Genomic DNA, 18,886 nt, shown 5'->3' on the forward strand with positions numbered 1-18,886 from the left:
CACTCTTGCAGGCCGGGCCCTTCCATTCAAATTACCTTGTATCTTTTGTGTCTGTGTGCATCTCACACACAGATACAATTTCCCTTTTGTCTGTGGCATGTAGTAGGTATTTAATAAATGCTTGTTGATTGATTTTAATACTAAAGTCTAAAATTTGATAATAGTTTTAAATGGAACAGTACTGTCCAAGAGGCAGGAAGGAGAATCAGTCAACAAATCTGAGTGCAAAGGTCATTGTTGTTTGTCCTCGGTTCTTGAAGGTCTCCATTCACCTGAGGCAACGTCCATTCAGTGATTAAGGCTAGATGAGGACCTAGACAAAGAATAGCCTCTTTTACTGACCTGGGAAAAACAGTAACTTAAAAAGGCCAAGGTCTCCCACTGCAACCAGGGCCATCTCCAGTTGTCCTGATCCATATCCTGCCACTGGGCCCAGACAGCTCTAGATGGGAAAGTGAGATTTGTGACTCTGCACAACTTAAATCACTTAAATCCAATTCATTTGCAAGGTACGGCATCACCTTCCTATTGCCATAGTCTTCTTTGAGAATGAAGGACAAACAACAACCCATAAGCGGTAGGAGCTGCCTGATTAGGGACTTAACTAGCCAGTTCCAGTTGGGCAATGTGGCTGGCTCCTTCCTTCCTTCTCTCCCTCTGCCCACAGAGAGTATCAAACCCTTACCTGCAATTGCTCTGCCCAAAGGAACGTACGCTTTGATCGCTGAAAACTCACAAGATATCTTGGGATTTATGGGTTAGATTTCTTTCTCAAGGACCATGCTTTAAACTCAAATCACTTTGGCTCTCCTTGGCCAACAACAGTTCCCAGACCAAACCTCACTTGGTCATAGTTTGGGCCCTGATGGCCAAGTGTAAATAGCAATTGGTTCTGTTTTGGTCAGAAACCCTGAGGGTCCTTCCCTCCCAGATAGATTTTTTTTTAACTAGGTAAAAGAAGCCATTCCTCGTCTCGTATCTTATCTAGCCTTAATCAATGAACGTGTGTTGCCTCAGTCAAACTGAGTGCAAAAGTATCTAACATTAGAGGAGCAGAAATGAACCCAGATAATCCACAAGCCCAATAATTAGCTCGGAAATGGAGCAAAACAAACCCTCTGAAGCACAGCATAAAACACACTAACTTTTGTTAGTGTACCAATTCAAGCATTTTTTGAACTCTATAAAACCATTAATAGTTGATTTAATACTACTTCCTAAAGTGCTTAAATTTCTGGCATAACGAAGTACTTTTCCCGGTGTATAATATGCTGGACACAACAGGAAAGGCATGCCTCCAGTCTCCATAATCTCTTCTCCCTGAAACAGTCATCAAGAAACCCAACTTCCTCATCAAAAACTGGGCAAAGGAAAGTAAGAAAATCCAGATTATAAAGACTCAATAACCCATTCTTCTTGGAAGTCTAAAAAATATCCCAATGAACTAGCTAGCATGGTCCTATTTTGAAAAAGAGTGTTAATGAGTACTGTTTTAGAGGTCTGATTTTATATCATTGTTGCAAGAAATTCCTCATGAGGGAATTCCCTTCCCCAACGCAGATTGGCAAATGTTCTACAACTATAGTCTCCAGGAGTTGCCAGATGAAATAAAAGGTTAAGTGACTTGTCCAGGGTCTCACAGACAGGTAATGTGTCATATTCAGCACTTGAACCCAGATCTTCTGAACTCTGAGGCTAGTCCTCTGATGCTAACCCTTAGTTTACTACTTTTTAAAAATCCTAATTGACCTTCTAAAGCCTGATTTTTAAAGAAAAAACATAAAATTTTTTAAAATACAGTTTATTAAAATACCAGCTTAAATAATGCTTTTATCAACTCCAAAAGCCATAAGCCAGGCCTAGACAATGGAGCTAAAAACTTTTTCCATAATTATACAAAAACCTCATAATAATGAGTCTTCAAAGAAACTGCCATCATTCCTACTTGGTTCAATGTTATAAAATTAACATTTTATCTTCCAACTCCATCCTACAGGCAGACATCAGAATTTGGCAAGAAGCAGACCAGGTCCGTGGCTTCAGATAACAAAGCCCAGCTTCTATCTGCCTTTCTTCATTTTGGCTATCTTCTCTTTGCGTTTTTTCACATGCTTGGGGATTTTGTTTTTTCTCTTTTCTCTCTGGGCCTCTTTCACCATCTTCTTTCTTTCCTGTAAAAGCCATTTAAAATTGGTTACAAACTGTTTTCATAATGAAAATTCTTATTTATTAAAGACTTACAAATACTATCCCTCCAAGTTGTATTTCCTCACAAAAACTCAAAGTTGCAAAACAATAAAATATATTTTTCATTTTGGTAACATGTATCATTAGTTAGTCAAGCATCTCAAACAAGAGTATGCCATACTTTACGGTGCCTGTGAGCTCTCTTTAAGTAACGCCCAGGCAGGTCCTGGCAGAAGAAGAATCTGTAAATAACACTGACACCTAAAGCAAAGCCCACATTTATGAACTGGAACAAAGATAAAATCTACTTGTCACGAGTTTCAATTCAATTCAACAAACATTGATTAAAGTACCCATAATAACTGATAGAACTCTGTGCTGAGAGAGGCCACTCTCCTCAAGTTTCAGTCTAGTAGAAGGCTAATGCGAGATATTCCAAGACCAATGAAACAAAAGTGCCACGTGATATCGGAGAGGGAAAAAAAAGCAACCTGCTTTCACAAACTCATCACAAAGTCCGAATGACAAATCACGTCACACAGTCCATCAAGGCAGGACAAATGCCATTTCCTTTCGCAGATAGGGAAATGAAACACAGGGAAATGACAGGGCTTGCCCAAGATCTCACAGCTGCTAAGTATTATGGCCAAGGTTTGAATCCAGCTTTCCTCACTCCAAGTTTAGGACTTTTTCATTTACACCTTGACTTCAATGGCCTTGACCTGAACAAGTTGCTCAAATCGTCAAACTGCAGACCTGTATGTAGAAAGGAGAAGACACAAACTGACCTTTTTGTCCATTTCAGGGTCAGTGAGATGATTCCTGGGATGGGGCTGATCTCCATGCCCTTCAGAGTCAGGGTCCTCAGAACTACTAGCATCATCTGAATCAGAATCCACCTCCTCCTTGCTTTGCTTTTCCAGGAGTGCAGGGACCTTGATAGTACCATAAAATCAAGTTATACTAAGCCAAATTATTCCATGTTTACATCAGAGATATACTGGTTCAAAAGAAACTATGGAATTTAAAACAAACAAATTTACAAATATACTCTGAAAATTTGGCCTTCTTTGCCTTTGCTTCCATCCTGAAAACAAAATCTGGGATGAAGCTCAGAAGCATAGAAAGAACCCATTAGAGTCAGGCTCAAGGACACATACAATGGGCTGATAAAGGTAAGAAGAAAAGCCATCAAAAAAATGTCAGAAGATACTCTCTTCACTCTGCAGTGGTTCTCAACTATTTCTCCAATCCCACTGTCCTACTCACTAGAGGAAAAAAATAAAACGAATAAATAATTACACACACACAATTTCTGGAAAGCTGATACTATTTTTTGGATAATTTATTTTTAGTTTTCACACGTTCACTTCCATAAGATTTTGCGTTTTAAGTTTTCTCCCTCTCCCACTCCTCCACCCCCCAAATGGAGTACAACTGATACTATTTTTTTTTTTTTAAAGAAAAACCAATGAGGTGGTTGCTATTTTTTATTATGGCCAGGAACTCTAGATATTTGTAAGCATTAGTATACTAATCCAGACCACCTGAAGACTTCTTTGGACAATCAGTGGTCACTTAGACATCCTCGGACGGTAACTATCCTCAGGTAGAGATTGCAAATGCAACCATACTTCAGAAATATAGAAGGATAAAGAAACAACCCTCAAAAATACAATTCTGGGGCAGCTAGGTGGCACAGTGGATAGAGCACTGGCCCTGGAGTCAGAAGGACTCGAGTTCAAATCCAGCCTCAGACCAAACAATTGACACTTACTAGTTGTGTGACCCTGGGCAAGTCACTTAACCCCAATTGACTAAAAAAAAAAAAATTCTGAGAAAAGTCAAGGCCTCTCCAAAGAGCAAGCATTAATAATCAGAAAATTTATACTTCTTGCGAAAACAATTCTATAGATATTTGGGGTTGACAAAAAGAAGGCAATGTGGGGGCAGCTAGGTGCCGCAATGGATAGAGCTCCAGCCTTGGAGTCAGGAGAGCTGAGTTCAAATCCGGTCTCAGACACTTGACACTTACTAGCTGGGCCCTGGGCAAGTCATTTAACCCCAACTGCCTTCCCAAAAAGAAAAAGAAAAAAACCAAAACCAAAACCAAAAACAAAAAAAACAACCCAAGAAGGCAATGTCAAAACCAAACCATTCTTTAAAAGAAACTGAATTTATAACATGAGGAAGTTTTACATCATTATTATTATTTCCTTTTGCTTTTTAATGCATAAAAGAAAAAAAATTGTAAGGACACTTTCTGACCATGAAAGAACTGATCTGCAAAATACCTTTGCGGTTTCTTCCATCATAGCAACAAAACTTAACATGCTTTGGAATGCAAAGCCCATCTTGCCTAGAGAGTCAGCTCTTTGTGGCCTCAGAATGCAGCACCCTGGAATCTCTCATTCACCTTTTCCCACACTGAAGTTTAAAAGAAAAAAACAGCAACACCCTGCTAGATTTCCAGGAAGGAAATCCTGCAATGTTCACAGTAAGTCTCTAATTAAGGAGATAAAAGGAAAACTGGACTGCTTTTATTCTGGGCTAAAATACATAAATTAGAATTACTTAATCCCAGCCCTCCTAAAGAGCAAAGCCAAGCTATGGGCTCTGTCTTCCATGGAAAGGATGAGAGGCTCTCCCTAAGCAATACAGAAACACGTGGCCAATGAGCTCACCCCTCCTATGCAAGTTCACACCTGTCCACACTAGCAAGTGCATCCTAGTTTGAGTCTACAGACTTCAACAATCTTTTACATTAACAGACTTTAAAATCTGCAATGAAACTACAAAAGGTAATAAGGCGATACCTCAAGGACACAGGGTTTTTTCATCAATATGGGGTTCCCTTCACTGATGTAGACCCCAAATCACTCCAAGCTTTAACACATGGTCTTGGTAAGTTGCCATGACTATAAAAATTCACCATCCTAGACCAATCTTCTCATGAAAGATGAGTCTTTCCAACTTGGTTAGGCGTTACCAGAGTTTGTCATCTGCTGTTATAGCACCTTTGAGAACCCAAGGTCTGCCTCCCAACCATCCCCCAAATCCCTCCTTGCTAAGATAAGGCATCAAAAGAGGACTTTAGTGGAAGAACAAAGTGATCTATAAGATTAACTGCCACCACTAATTCCATTTCACAGAAAAGAAAACAGAGGCACAGAAAGTAAATACCTCACAAAACAATTCAGGGACAGAGAAAATACAAAACCAGAAAATACAAACCCCACCTTTTAGCTCTAGGAGGAATCTTAATACAAGAAAAGAGAAACAGACATTTTGCTTGCCTTTCCTGAAAGTCCTGAAGACTTAGAAAGTATTTATATTTTTAAATTTTCTCTGAGTAGAGTTTTCTAATTATTATATTGACTAATTCTAATAACATACATCTGTAGTGTTTTATACACTTCAAAGGACTTTCACATATATAAAAAGCAGTATATACTCTTACCTTTTGAACTCCTGACAAGTCTTTCTTCAATCCTGTCACAGTCTGATACAAAATCTGGCACAAGAAAAAAAAAAGCAACGGAAATTCAATGAAAAAAGCTAAGATAAATCAACAGAAGCACAAAAACAGTCATTTATCTCCTCCAAAGCATTATCTAAAACCAATGATGTCAAACTCAAACAGAAATGGGGCCACTATACCTTACATAAGGATCCTTGTAGATTACATACTGACCTAGAAAACCATACATTAACATGATGTTCTATTGTATTTTTATTTATTTTGATAAATATTTCCCAATTACATTTTAATTCATTTACGGCAGCTGCTCCATGAGTTTGACATCTCTGCTCTAAACCATGGAAGTGAAAATGCATTTATCTGTCCCAATTATAAACCTACCCTACTATTTTCAAATCAACTAACTAGTAAGCATTTATGGAGCACCTATATGAAAGATATCATGAGTTATACTATGAAGTAGTATCTGTTAAAGAATGACTTGAATGTAGGCAGAGACAAATTACTTCTCAAATTCCCAAATAACACAAATCTGGGAAGACTAGCAAATGCACTGAATGCAAGAATCTAAATCTAAAAGAACCTCTACAATCTGAAATAGATAGCTAAACTCGGACGAAAGTTAATAGTGGCAAGTGTAAAGTTCTACCTTTAGATGAGGAAAAAAACCCAACTAGACACAGGACTCAAAAATTATTGGCCAGAAAGCATTTCATATTAAAAAGACCTATGGATTTTAGGAGGCTGCACGCCTCAAATGAATTGGCAATGAAGTGGTAGCCAAAATATTAACAGCAGTGTCCTTATTGAGGAAGGTGATCCATGGTACCACCATGTTCTTTCTTGGTTAGATTATATCTAAAGTATCGCGCCCAGTTTTGGTATCACATTTCATAAAAAAGACAAGCAACCAGGAAAGGGAAATCCAAATAGCAAAGGGATTAAAAATTCTACCATAAGAACTGGAAAAATCAAAGAAGACTTAAGGGAGAAATAACAGTCTTCAAACACAGTGATGGGAATTAGATCCATTAATCCCTGGAAGGCAAAACTAGACCAACTGGTGGAAGCGACAGGGAAAGCAGCTTCTGGCTCAACATAAGGAAAAATTTCTTAATCAGAGTTATTCAAATATTCTGCCGAGGGCATAAGTTCAAAAAGAAGTTTGATGACCATTTGTCAGGGATGTTGTGGAAGGGATTCATAATTCAGGGAGAGGGTGGTCTGAGTGAACTGGAGTCCTGTTCTTCCATAATAATCTCTGCCCCTTACAGTAGATGAGTATACAAGACTAACATGCATGGAAAATGTGATGAGCAGGGTATATAACAACATATAATTAAATGCTAAGTTGTGGTTTAACCTTTCCCTGGTGCAAATTCACCTTAAATTAAAATCAATGGGCCTTTTTTCTTTCATCATACAAACATTTATTGATCACTATTGTGTCCTAAGTACTGGAGGGGGAAGGCCCACAATGCAATAAGAAGACAATGTAGTGCTTTCCCTTATGAGATTTGTAATTAGAAGAAAAGTGGTAAACAAGAACAAAGGGATTCATTACCAGACCCAGTAAAAGAGCGTTAAAGAGGAAAGTTTCATTGTTAAAGACTCCAAAGAGGTCAGCCTACTTCCTCCATGCCTGCTAAAGCATCTTGTACATGTCTTACTGTCATAGAAAGTCTACAACATAAATGTTAAACTTGATCCCAATATCAATTACAGTCCTGGAGTTCTAAGTCCCTGTCCTGTGAGCTCCCATCCTGCCTACTTACATTATCCTGCTGCACATTCAAGGCCATGTCTTCCTCCTTCATCTTCATCATTAGATCCACATCCCTCTCATAATTTTTAACTTCATTCAAGGTTCTGGGAATATAAGCTCGTTTAAATACCTGGCCACAATAAAAGAGAAAACAAAACCATGAATGTTATCCAGCACAGAGTGATCTTAACTATAAAACCTAGAACCCTTGTTCATTAAACTATACTATGTCAGTGTCTCAGTCTGACATAAGTATATGTCATTCTCTTTTTAGGCAACTGGGAGTGTCCTTACCACACTTCCATGATGTTAAAAGCTTACTTAAAAAAAAAAAAGTAGGGTTATGTAATTATTCTCAAGTTGCACACATTCTAACATCCATTATTCAAATGGAAATAAAAACAAGTTCTTCTAAATTCACATTTTTAACTGGAAACATTTCCTGCTGCCACCCCCACCCCCGAATCACACACACCTAACATCCTAGTTATTATTTGTCCCCTGCAAAGCTTGATTATGGCTTTATGTTGCTGCTGGGAATAGCATAACCAATTATATAGCACAACACATTAAAAATGGACTGTTTAAGTTTATACAATACTTTAAAAGCAAAAGAAACATTACTTCTAGAGTTTTAATGTTCCAAGTGATGCCAAAATTCCAAGCATAAATTTTTATCTACTAAACTTATATATCCTAAATAATGAAAATTATTTCAAATCTAAGTATTTTCTAGGGTAAAGACAAGATGATAAATAAAAAAGCTTACTTCTTCATCCACATGATCTTGATTGGATCTTTGTTCCTCCGTCCTTTGGGCTGCTATTTCCATGGCCTTTCAAAATATAAGGAAAATTTACTTTCCTTTGTACTCCAACTTACTAATTTCAGTATCATTTCTCTCTTCATTCTTTTTTCCTCTGAACCAGGGACCAAACAGGTAAAATACTTTGGCCTTCAGTGACCTCTAGTGGTAATGGACATCTCTCCATCACAGAATGATGAACATTACTAATATTAACTCAGTGTACAAAGTGGCAAATGAAACTTCACTTCCAGCTCAATCTGCCTAAATGATCAGTTAGCAGATCTCTCTCTCCCACTCATCAGCTGTGCTACAAGGTACCTTGGTTTCCCTGTATATGAAACAGGGTTTGACAATGCCTGGGAATGGTGTCTAGATGATGGAAATAACTCAACAGTTTCTAAGTTACAACTATATACATCTATTTCTTACTACATTTGATTACTCATTTTTGAGATTATTTAGGAAGTGTTTTTTTTTAAAGGAAGGAATTAAATATACACAAACCACTTTTGGCTAATCAGTGAATACTAGGCAAATTCTTTTTTTTTTTTTTAAAACTTACAGACACTTCCTGCAACTTGCCTTTAAGAGGTAGTCATCTAGGTTGTCTTTTGTGATAGAAGGATCTGTGATAAATTCAAAGAGCTCCCGTACAGTCATCACAGCAACACCATGTTTAAAAAAAAAATCTTTGGGAAGATAAGAAAAAAAAAATTAGTGACTATCTTCAGGAGAAACAAAGACACATAAACAAAGATGCTTAAATTACTCTCCTAATTCACGTATAGAAATGTGAATGATCTCCCAGAAAAAGAAATTTAAGTATCATCACTCAAAACATTTTTTTTCCTCTACAGAGTGCTAAAGTTTTGTGCCAAGGCTCACGTGGTATAACTAAACCTTCCAATGGACAGCCAGGAAAATAGAAAATTCCAGTTTCCACTTACCATTGACATTGGCACAGTCTTTCCTCAGGAACTCCAAGGCATGTGGGTGATCATGCTCCACAGACTGGGATACATCAATGATGTATACATCTCCATTTCGATACCTTAGGGATCAAAGGAAGCAATAAGCATGACCTTTCTAGCTGTTTTCTGTCCACATCCTTCTTGATACTAAACTGCTGCTTAGTATGAAGATTCCCAACCTATAAATCTACCCCAATCTATCTTCTGAATTTCAGATCTACACTGTTAACTGCCTCCTTGACATCTCTATAGAGATGTCCAATCAGAACTTCAAATACATGTCCCAAACCAAACTCAGTCCTTCTTCAAACTCGGCTTTATCTGAGGATACTAACAATTAAGTTCATCCAGGTTTGAAGTCATCCTAGGTTCAACCCTCCCTTTTCTCTGTCACCTCCCATATGCTCTCAGTTTCCAAGAACTGTCAATTCTACTTCTATAGAAGCTCTTACATTCACACTCCTCCTCCTCCACTCACATCAACATCACCAGTCTAACTGGACCTTTCTCAGTTCTTCTCTGGCCTACTGCAATAGTTCCAATTCATCAATCTCTCCCTTCTGCAGTACATCTTTCATACAACTGCCACAAATTTTCCTATGGCATAAGTCTGACCACATCATTCACCTGCTCAAAAGCCTTTGGCAGCTGCCTCTTCCCTCTGAGACAAAAAACAAACAAAAAAGCCCCTACCACTTCACTAGATCCTACCATCCCCACTCAAGTGTCATCCTACAGCTCTCCTTTCAGCCAAACTCAGAAAAAATGGTCTACACTCACTACTCCTACCTCCTTTCCTCCCAAAATCACTTTTCAACCCTTTGCAAACTGGCTTCAGGCTTCACTCAACTGAAATCGTTCTTTCCAAAATTAACGATAATTTCTTAATAGACAATTCTAACAGTCTTCTCTGTCCACACCCTTCTCGACGTCACTGCTGATCAGCTCCTCCTGGATACTCTCTTCTTTCTGGGGTTTTAATGACACTACTCTCTCTCTTTCCCGTTTCTCCTCCTATCTGATATCTCCTTTTCTGTCTCTTCTAGTGGTTCATCATCCATATCAAATTCTCCAAATGTGGGTATTTTCCAAGCCTTTGTCCTGGGGCCTTTTCTTTTCTCTCATTCCATTTTCCCTGGGTAACCTTACCAGCAACTATGGTTTAATCATATGCAGATGACTCCTACGCCTATATATCTCCAGTCTTCAGTCAAAGTCTCTCTGGAATTACTGTCCTCCATCACTGTCTACTGGCCATTTCAAACTGGAAATTCCAGAGATATCTCAAACTCAAAATGTCCAAAAACACCACTCAATCTTTCCCCTAAAACCTATCCCTTTGTCAAGTTGGCACTAATCTTCTCATCTCCAAGGTTCACAGCCTTGGTGTTATCTTCAACTCCTCCATCATGTGGTATATGTTATAATTTCTACCTTCACAACATCCCTCAAAAATTCATACCGCCTTCTTGTTTCCCAAACATTCACCGCCTTAGTTCAGGTGTTTCAACACCTCTTGCCTAGACTACTACAAGAAACTCCCAAGTGGTCTCTCTGCCCATTCCAGTCCATCCTCCACATCAGGGCTGCCAAATTCAATAGAAATTTCCCAATTACATTTTAATCTGGTTCAGACACAGGAGTGGGGGTTTTGTCTGCTGCTTGCAGTCAGCCAGTTTTGACATCGCAGCACCACACTACTGCCAAGGTGATTTTCCTTAGCATAAATCTAACCATATCACTTCCCTAATTCCATTCCAGTAGCTTGCCTTTGGGATAAAATGTGAACTCAATTTAGTTTTTAAAGACCTTCACGGGGCAGCTGGGTGGCATAGTGGATCGAGCACCTGGCCCTGGAGTCAGAAGGATCTGAGTTCAAATACAGCCTCAGACACATAACACTTCCTAGCTGTGTGACTCTGGGCAAGTCACTTAACCCCAATTGCCTCACTAAAAAAAAAAAAAAAGGACCTTTACAACAAGACCTTACCTATCTTTCTAGCTTCAGTGTACCTTATTCCTTCACCCTCACTCACTAATTCATCCAAACAGACAAAAATGTCACTCCATTGCCCACCATGCCTTTTCACTGGATATTGCTTATGCCTAGAGGATATCCCCCTTCACAACTTTACCTCACAGAATCCCTATCCCCTTTAATACACTACTCAAACACTACCCTTTATGTGAAGCCTTACCTTAGTCCCATCTATGAGTGCCCTCCTCAGCTCACACTTACTTACGTTGTATGCATTCAGTATGTACTTGTATATGTAGTTATTTCCCTCATTATAATGTAATCTTCTAGCAAGGAGGAATTTTAATTCTTTGCATCCATGTCTCCAGTGCTTTGTACATAGCAGATGCTTAATTAATGCTTGTTTATTGACTGATAGTAAGTTTTTAAATCAATACTTATCTGATTGAAGTGAAATTAATAAGGGATTCCTAATAGCACAATATCAGTTTGAAGCTTGAAGAATGAATGAGACTTCCAAGCTTCACATATGATACGAGACCACCTCCAGAAACAAAGCCTTAAATCACAATAGTGTAAGGGATACAACTTACAGCATGTTAAATTCACTGAGATCCGCATGGACAAGCCTGGCATCCTGATACATTCTTCTCATGTACTGAATAACTTGAAGATATAACTCCCGAGCCTTGGATTCCGTTAACTGGGCATTTTTCAAAAGTGGAGCAGGCCTCAATTAAAAGAAAAAAAAAAGACATAAGACACTATCATAGATCAATGACATTATTCCATTGATTCTTCTTCTCCATTATGAGAATTCATCTTATAATAAATAACCTGCTCAAAAAAATAAATTGCTTACTCCAATAGGAATTATATTCACAACACTTAGTATATTATAAATTGCATTTTTAAAGACAGGGTTACCTTTGTTACCATAGAACAATTCCTGAATTCATAACAAAGTAGAGGGTCTCAACTTTGTGTCTCATGGACCTCACTGACAGTCTACTGAATCCTATGGACCCATTCTCAGAATAATGGTTTTATATGTGTAACAGACTTAAAAAAAAAACAATTTCATTGAAATACAGTTATCAAAATTTTTTTTTTGAAAGGACACAGATACCAGGTTAAGAATCCCTGTTTTAAAGAGATTTAAAAGAATGCAATACCATTTAAACATAAAAATGACAATAAGTACTTTTAAACTAGGAAATTAAGTGTATTTTGAAATGTCTGAAATACATAAATGTAGGTTTTAAGCATACTTACATGTCGCCTTTACCAATGAAACTCATGACAAGAACATGATGTTTTAGCATGATAGGTTCTGGGCAAGGTATCTTTGCTGTGTTTAGCCTGCAACATTATAACAGATCAAAGAATACCAAGTTAAAAATTTTAAAATACAGTAAATAAACTACATAGGGGTTAGTTGGCAAAAAAAAAAATGAGTTATTTGCTTACTTATAGAGAAACACTATCACTAGCTAATAATAACAGCTGACCTGTATAACATATTTGCAAAGTGTTTACATACTTTCTCATTTGATCCTTAAGACAATCCTATGGAGTAAATACTATCTAGATTATTATTATTCCCATTTTACAAACATGGAGAGGTAAATGACTTAACCATGCTCACACTGGTAGTGTCAGAAAATGGAATGACTAAGCCTGGCACTGACAGGAACTAGGGACAGAAAGCCAAAAAATTAAACCGTCCCTGCCAGACACTGGCAAGGGCAGTGCAAGGAAGGGGGGGATGAGGGAGAACTTCTATCCATAAATACACTCAAAATGTAAACAAAGTTAACATAAAGTAATTTTGCAAAGGGTGATGAGGGAAAAAAGTACAGAAATCAGCGGAAAGCTTCATGTTGAAGATGGACCTCAAGGAATTCTGGGAGGTGATGGTGAAGAGAGAGTCCTTTGCAGGCCGAGGAGGTAGCCTATGCAGATGCATGAAGACAGAACAGGAAATAGTGTGTCTCATACAAGGCACAGCAAGTAAGCCAGTTTGGCCAGACTGCAGAGGACATGAAGTGAGAGGAGTCTGGCACAGAAGGCAGGAACCAGATGGTGAACAACTGTAAATGCCAAAGAGGAGTTTGTAATGGAGCTTGGAGGCAATTGGTGGCAGGGGGAGGAGAAAGGGAGGGGGGTGTCTTTCAAGCGGACACTGACGTAGCCGGGCTTATGCTGTGGCACATGTAGATCACGTTGACCACTATGTGGAAAGGGGAAAAACCGGCTGTGGTGAGACCGGTTAGGCTGATGCAACAGTCCAGGCAAGAGGAGATGAGGGCCTGAACTAGGGCAGTGGCTGTGTTGAGTGAAGAGAAGGGGATGAAATGAGAGATGCTGAGACAGAACTGGTAAAATCTGGCAACGAACTGGACGTGATGGGGGAAGAGAGACTAAAAGAGTGGAGAATAAGTCTCAGGTTTCAATCCTGAATCATAGCAGTACCTTCAACAGAAATAGGTAGTTTAGGAAGAAGGGTAGGTTGAAAAGGAAAAGAAATGAACTATGTTTTGACGCCTAAAGTTTGAAATGTCCAATAGGTAGTGAGCCAGATTTCCAGGTTAGCAAAGAAGATAAAAAGGTTTGCAGAAACTGGGGACAGCACGTGCTGATCTGGGCTGTTTCTAACAGGAATTTTTTTGATTGTGGGGATAATCTAACAGAAGAGACGAGAGGGAAAGGAATTAAGGGTTTATTCTAGTGAGGGAAGGACCATCTCTTCACCAGAGAACAGAATAAATGAAGAGAGAATGAGGATGATGCCAAGAATTTTTTTGGGGGGTGAGGCAATGGGGTGAAGTGACTTGCCCAAAGTCACACAGCTAGTAAGTGTCAAGTGTCTGAGGCCAGATTTGAACTCAGGTCTTCCTGAATCCAGGGCCTGTGCTCTATCCACTGTGCCATCTAACTGCCTGATGCCAAGAATTTTTGAGCTATAGAATAGGCAAGGGCTCTATGGTGAAAAGAAGCTCATGGTCAATGTCCTCTAGTTTTATTTGAGCCCAGGTCTTCCTGATTACAATTATAATAAGCTTTCCACTACAGCCCACTTCCTCTCCCAGCTATCATCACAAATTGTATTAGATATAATTGGAATCAGTATATTCAGTTTGCCAGGTTTGAAGACATGTTTCTACAAATGGCAGGATTTGTACCTAGTGAATAATACTATCTAGAGGATAGAAGACTTTGGAATGATCTTACGGTCAAATGGACCAATGAGTCACCAACAAAGGTTGATTTCACTTCATGACAAGAGGATCCAATGTTATATGTTTCTAATAGCCACTACACTGTATACAAAAATAGAAGTAAAGTATTATGAAAAGTTTGTTTGGTTTTTCAACTTAGTTGTCAAACTACTGTGATGCCAGCCCAACCAAGAGTTATGCCTTAAGTAAGGTATGGCATTTGTTTGAATTTTAGATTGTTTTACTGGACAAAAATTGGTTATCATGTAGAAGAAAGTAATAAGGAAAGAGAACTACATAACAGATCTTTTAAGAGAAAGAATGTTTCTCCACTCTGAGTCAAAGAGTTGTTTGAGAACTATACACTTACTTTTCCATGAAAAACTATCAAACTACCTTCAACATCTATTCCAAACCTCTTCTCTCCTTAAGTCCCTTATATCTCTTCTTTTCTTCCCACTTTCCTCCCTCTCAATAAATGGACTTGCTGCATTCTTTACTTTAAAAAAATTTTTTTGAGATCTCAAACTTACTCTTCTTCCCAATTCTATACTGCAAATCTCAAAATTATTCTCCATTCTTAGCTCATTTGCAAAAGCCATCCCCTCTACTTGTACCCTTTATCATACCTTTCTCCCTTCCTCCAGCTATCTGCCCCTGCAATAATCTATTTTCTCCCTAATTTCCCATCTTTCCTTATACACTAGATCCTTCCTGTTGTTTATAAACATGCCCAGATCACCCCAATCCTTAAAAAACAAAACATCTTCATCTAAACCTGAACTTTTCTCAAGTTATTATCCTATATCTTGCCTCTCTCTCACATCCAACTTGAGGAGAGGAAGGGAGGAAGAACTTTCCACAGCTTTATTTTATCACCATCACTTTTTAACTCCTTGCAATCAGGCTTCCAACCCCATCACTGGACAAACTGTTCTTTCAGTCACTGATCACTTAAAAGCAAACTTAACTTCACTATTACACAATTATTCTATACTATAAGATTATAAAATGGGTTCTTAATCTTTTTTGTGTATGAAGTACTCCAATGGCTGTCTAATAAACCCTATGGATCCCAAGTACAGTGTTATTAAAATGCATAAAATAAGATATATGGGATTATAAAAGAAACCAATTATACTGGAATATAGTTACATATTTTTTTTAAATTCATGGACCCTAGGTTAAGAATTCTTAGCTTAAATAGATCTGAAAGAATATACCATCTAAATACAAATCTCAAAATTTAATAACCCAGTAAAAGTATGTTCAAAAATTACTTTTAAATTAGGAACTTAAGCATGGATCATCAATTAAACACACTTCTCTTAGATTGATCTCTTATTGACAAATCTTATGGCCTTTTCTGAGTCTTCTTTTTCTTTGCTCTGCAACACTCCACCCTGTGGACCATCTGGACGACCTCTCTTCTCTGATTTCTATTCTCCTCTGCCTGACACTTCTCAATATACCTTAGCACTCTACCATAGCCCTGCTTCTTTTCTCTCTGTGGGTGATTTCATCAGCCCTCATGGGTTTAATTATCATCTCTATGCAGATGATGCCAAAATTTACATATCCCCAGCACTCATTTCTTCCTGAGCTCAATTCTAGCATCTCCAATTGCCTGCTGAATATCACTACCTGGACCTCCCATAAGTATGTCAAACTTCACAGGTTTAAGACAGGACTTCTTGTCCTTACCCTCTCAAAACCAATGGTTACTCCTAATTTCTTTCAGTTACCCAGCTTTATAAGCTTGGCGTCAACTTTTCCAATTCTTCCTCTAATGATAATTTCTCCCTTGAGCCTCACAGCAACCCTGTGAGGTGGCTATTACAGGTGAGGGTCTGAGAGGTCAAGTAGGTCCATGGTCACAAAGCTTAAGTGTCAGAGGCAAGATGTGAATCTAGATCTTCCTGACTCCAAGTCTCAGCACTCTTAACTACTCTTTGCTATTTCCTAATGATTATGTGGAAAGAATATGGATTTTGTCAGGGCACCTGGGTAAAAACTCCAACTCTGCTACTTATTAGCTTTACGACCTTAAACAAGTCACTTAACTTTTCTGGGCCTCAGTTTCTTTATCTTTAAATGAGGAAAGGGTATGAGATGACTTCTGAGGCTCTTTCCAGCTCTAACTCTATGATCCTAGAATCCTATAAAGTATGGCAATTTAGTTTCTATACAGATGTTTATAATTACACACATTTTTAATGTAAGCATAATTCAGAGCTTTCATTAGAATTTAAATCTTAAGCTGCCAAGAACAGCTGAACACTAGGCATACACCACCTACATCAGGTACCACCCTCATCTGGTACCACTCTCATCTGGTAGCAATTACTTAAAGTGAGGTCAACTGTTAGACAAAAGAACCTGACAGACTAGTAAAAAAAAAAAAAAAAAGACAAACAAGTTCTCATCTCTTTTGGCTGAACTGGGGCTGAAGTTTGACTTTATCCAGGTTTTTAATCATCCATGCTAATGTTCCTCTTCACTGCCATGGATAATAAAGAAAGTTGTCTCTCACTGAGTCTCTTGTTGCTAAGTCTACAAACTCAAATACCAACAGACCTCAAATGAGGTAACGGAAATGTGGACTTCTGACAAGCAAATTAAATTAAACTCATTAGAAAGCACTTGACACATTTAGACTGTGAAACCTTTGTTCTGATGGCTCTGAAAGTCAGAAAGAAAGTCTGAGAGACGGCAACTTTACTTCCTATTTAGTCAAAGATTACTTTATTGAGCACAGTCAATGGATCTAATTGTTCTTAATGGTCCTGAAATATTCTCTGCATCTGGGTCAAAATGTTCACTTGTAAAAAGGAATGGGCAGATTTCCACATATGGGCTATAATAAACAGATATACACAAGTGATAAACACAAGAAATAAAATTGTTACCTTATTAAATTCCTCATTTCCTTTTCTGCCCAAGTTTGTACCATTTTTCTGGGGTTTCCTTTACAATAGCCATGACGAAACCTGAAAAAATACAAGTAACTCAATACAGTTCCATCTTAAAATTTATAGGCACATTTCAATATTTGATGTACACAGACACAATGAAACAAACTGTAACTAAAACTCACCTGAATTCTCCACTTACATACTTATCCCTATCCTTGAACACCAAAATTGAAGTTTTATAAATCTTGATTGCTCTGTTCTCTCCATCTGTCGTGCTGGCATGATACACATTAGCCTAATGTAATCCAAAACAAAATGTACATGACTGAGATTCTGTGTGAAATAACTGTAGAACACTTAGCTATTTTGCGAATACTCTGCTGTCAAAGATAGAAAATAATTAACTTTTTTGGAATATGATGTAGAAATTTAATATGCAAATATAAACTGTACCATTCAAAAACAAACATGCATTATTACATCTACTGACATTTAAATTGGAATATATGATAAAAAGACATTTAAATGTATTTGCTCATTCATTCTGAAATTAGGCATCCAGTTATGCAGAGCATTGTGCTGGAAACTCAGGAGGAATATCATCTGAAGTTAAGACACAGACTTCATGCAAAAAATATAAATGACTATAATAAAACAACATTACTAAATAAATGAATTAGACGTAAAAACAAAGTGAAGGCTGAAGGCGCTGGTCATTATCAACAAGGACTATTAGGGAAGGTTTATGGAGGAGGTGATATGATATATTATTTTTAAAAATCTAGAGGAACTTGACAGGTGAAGAGGGAAAAAGGAGAGCATTTCAGTCATAGGAACCAGCAGAAGCAAAGGCAAAGTACTGAGAAAACAGAAGTCATATTCAAAAGATGGACAGGAATTCAGTTTGGCTGGTAATACGAGAAGAAAAGGACTTAAATGCCAAGCAAAGGAGTTTAAATTTTGTTTGGTGGGCAATAAAAATCTACTGAAAACTGAGCAGAGGAGTGACAACTACTTGGTTTACTCGTGGATTACTCGTGGAGCAAAAAAATGGATTAGAAGAGGTAAAGAGTAGAAATGGAAACAACTGTCAAGAAAATACTGCAATAATCCAGGAAGGTGGTAATGGTAGCACTATATGAAGATAGTAATGATAGCACTAGGAACAGAGAAGAGAGGAAAGGGACAGGAGAAAAAAAAAATCAATAGATTCACTACTTCACTATTCAGAAATGTTTGGAAAACTGGAAAGCAGCCCAGCAAAAACTGAGTTCAGACCAACATCTCACACTTTAAGTTCCAAATGGTACCTGACCTAGATGTAAAAGGTCACATCATTAACAAATTAGAGAAGCAAAGAAGGAAATACTTTCCCCAATTACAGATAGGGGAAAAGTTCATGACCTGTACATAGAAAGGATCACAAAAGATAAAATGGGCAACTTTGACTATATAAAAGTTTTTGTACAAACAAAATCAATGCAGTTAAAATTAGAATGAAAAGTTAACTGGAAAAAAATCTTTGCACCAAATTTTTATGATAAAGGTCTAATATCCAAG

At 37.8% G+C, this 18,886-nt stretch overlaps 1 protein-coding gene across 2 annotated transcripts in view; it reads right to left on the minus strand.

Moving 5' to 3' along the window:
* Positions 1 to 1,803: 1,803 nt before the first annotated feature.
* The window catches only part of RIOK1 (RIO kinase 1), a 38,868-nt gene continuing 21,785 nt past the window's right edge, over positions 1,804 to 18,886 (minus strand). For both annotated transcript variants that reach the window (XM_027862876.1, XM_027862968.1), the window contains exons 8-18: positions 17,509 to 17,621; positions 17,321 to 17,401; positions 12,466 to 12,552; positions 11,784 to 11,921; positions 9,189 to 9,292; positions 8,824 to 8,930; positions 8,203 to 8,268; positions 7,444 to 7,563; positions 5,648 to 5,701; positions 2,976 to 3,122; positions 1,804 to 2,171 (exon numbers count right to left, since the gene is read on the minus strand). In XM_027862876.1, coding sequence (XP_027718677.1) covers positions 2,061 to 2,171; positions 2,976 to 3,122; positions 5,648 to 5,701; positions 7,444 to 7,563; positions 8,203 to 8,268; positions 8,824 to 8,930; positions 9,189 to 9,292; positions 11,784 to 11,921; positions 12,466 to 12,552; positions 17,321 to 17,401; positions 17,509 to 17,621 — 1,128 coding nt within the window. In that variant the 3' untranslated portion in view covers positions 1,804 to 2,060. The remainder of the gene's footprint in view (positions 2,172 to 2,975; positions 3,123 to 5,647; positions 5,702 to 7,443; positions 7,564 to 8,202; positions 8,269 to 8,823; positions 8,931 to 9,188; positions 9,293 to 11,783; positions 11,922 to 12,465; positions 12,553 to 17,320; positions 17,402 to 17,508; positions 17,622 to 18,886) is intronic.

Source organism: Vombatus ursinus, unplaced genomic scaffold (genome assembly GCF_900497805.2).
Source record: "Vombatus ursinus unplaced genomic scaffold, bare-nosed wombat genome assembly UNPS02000577.1, whole genome shotgun sequence".
In the NCBI taxonomy this organism is placed as follows: domain Eukaryota; kingdom Metazoa; phylum Chordata; class Mammalia; order Diprotodontia; family Vombatidae; genus Vombatus; species Vombatus ursinus.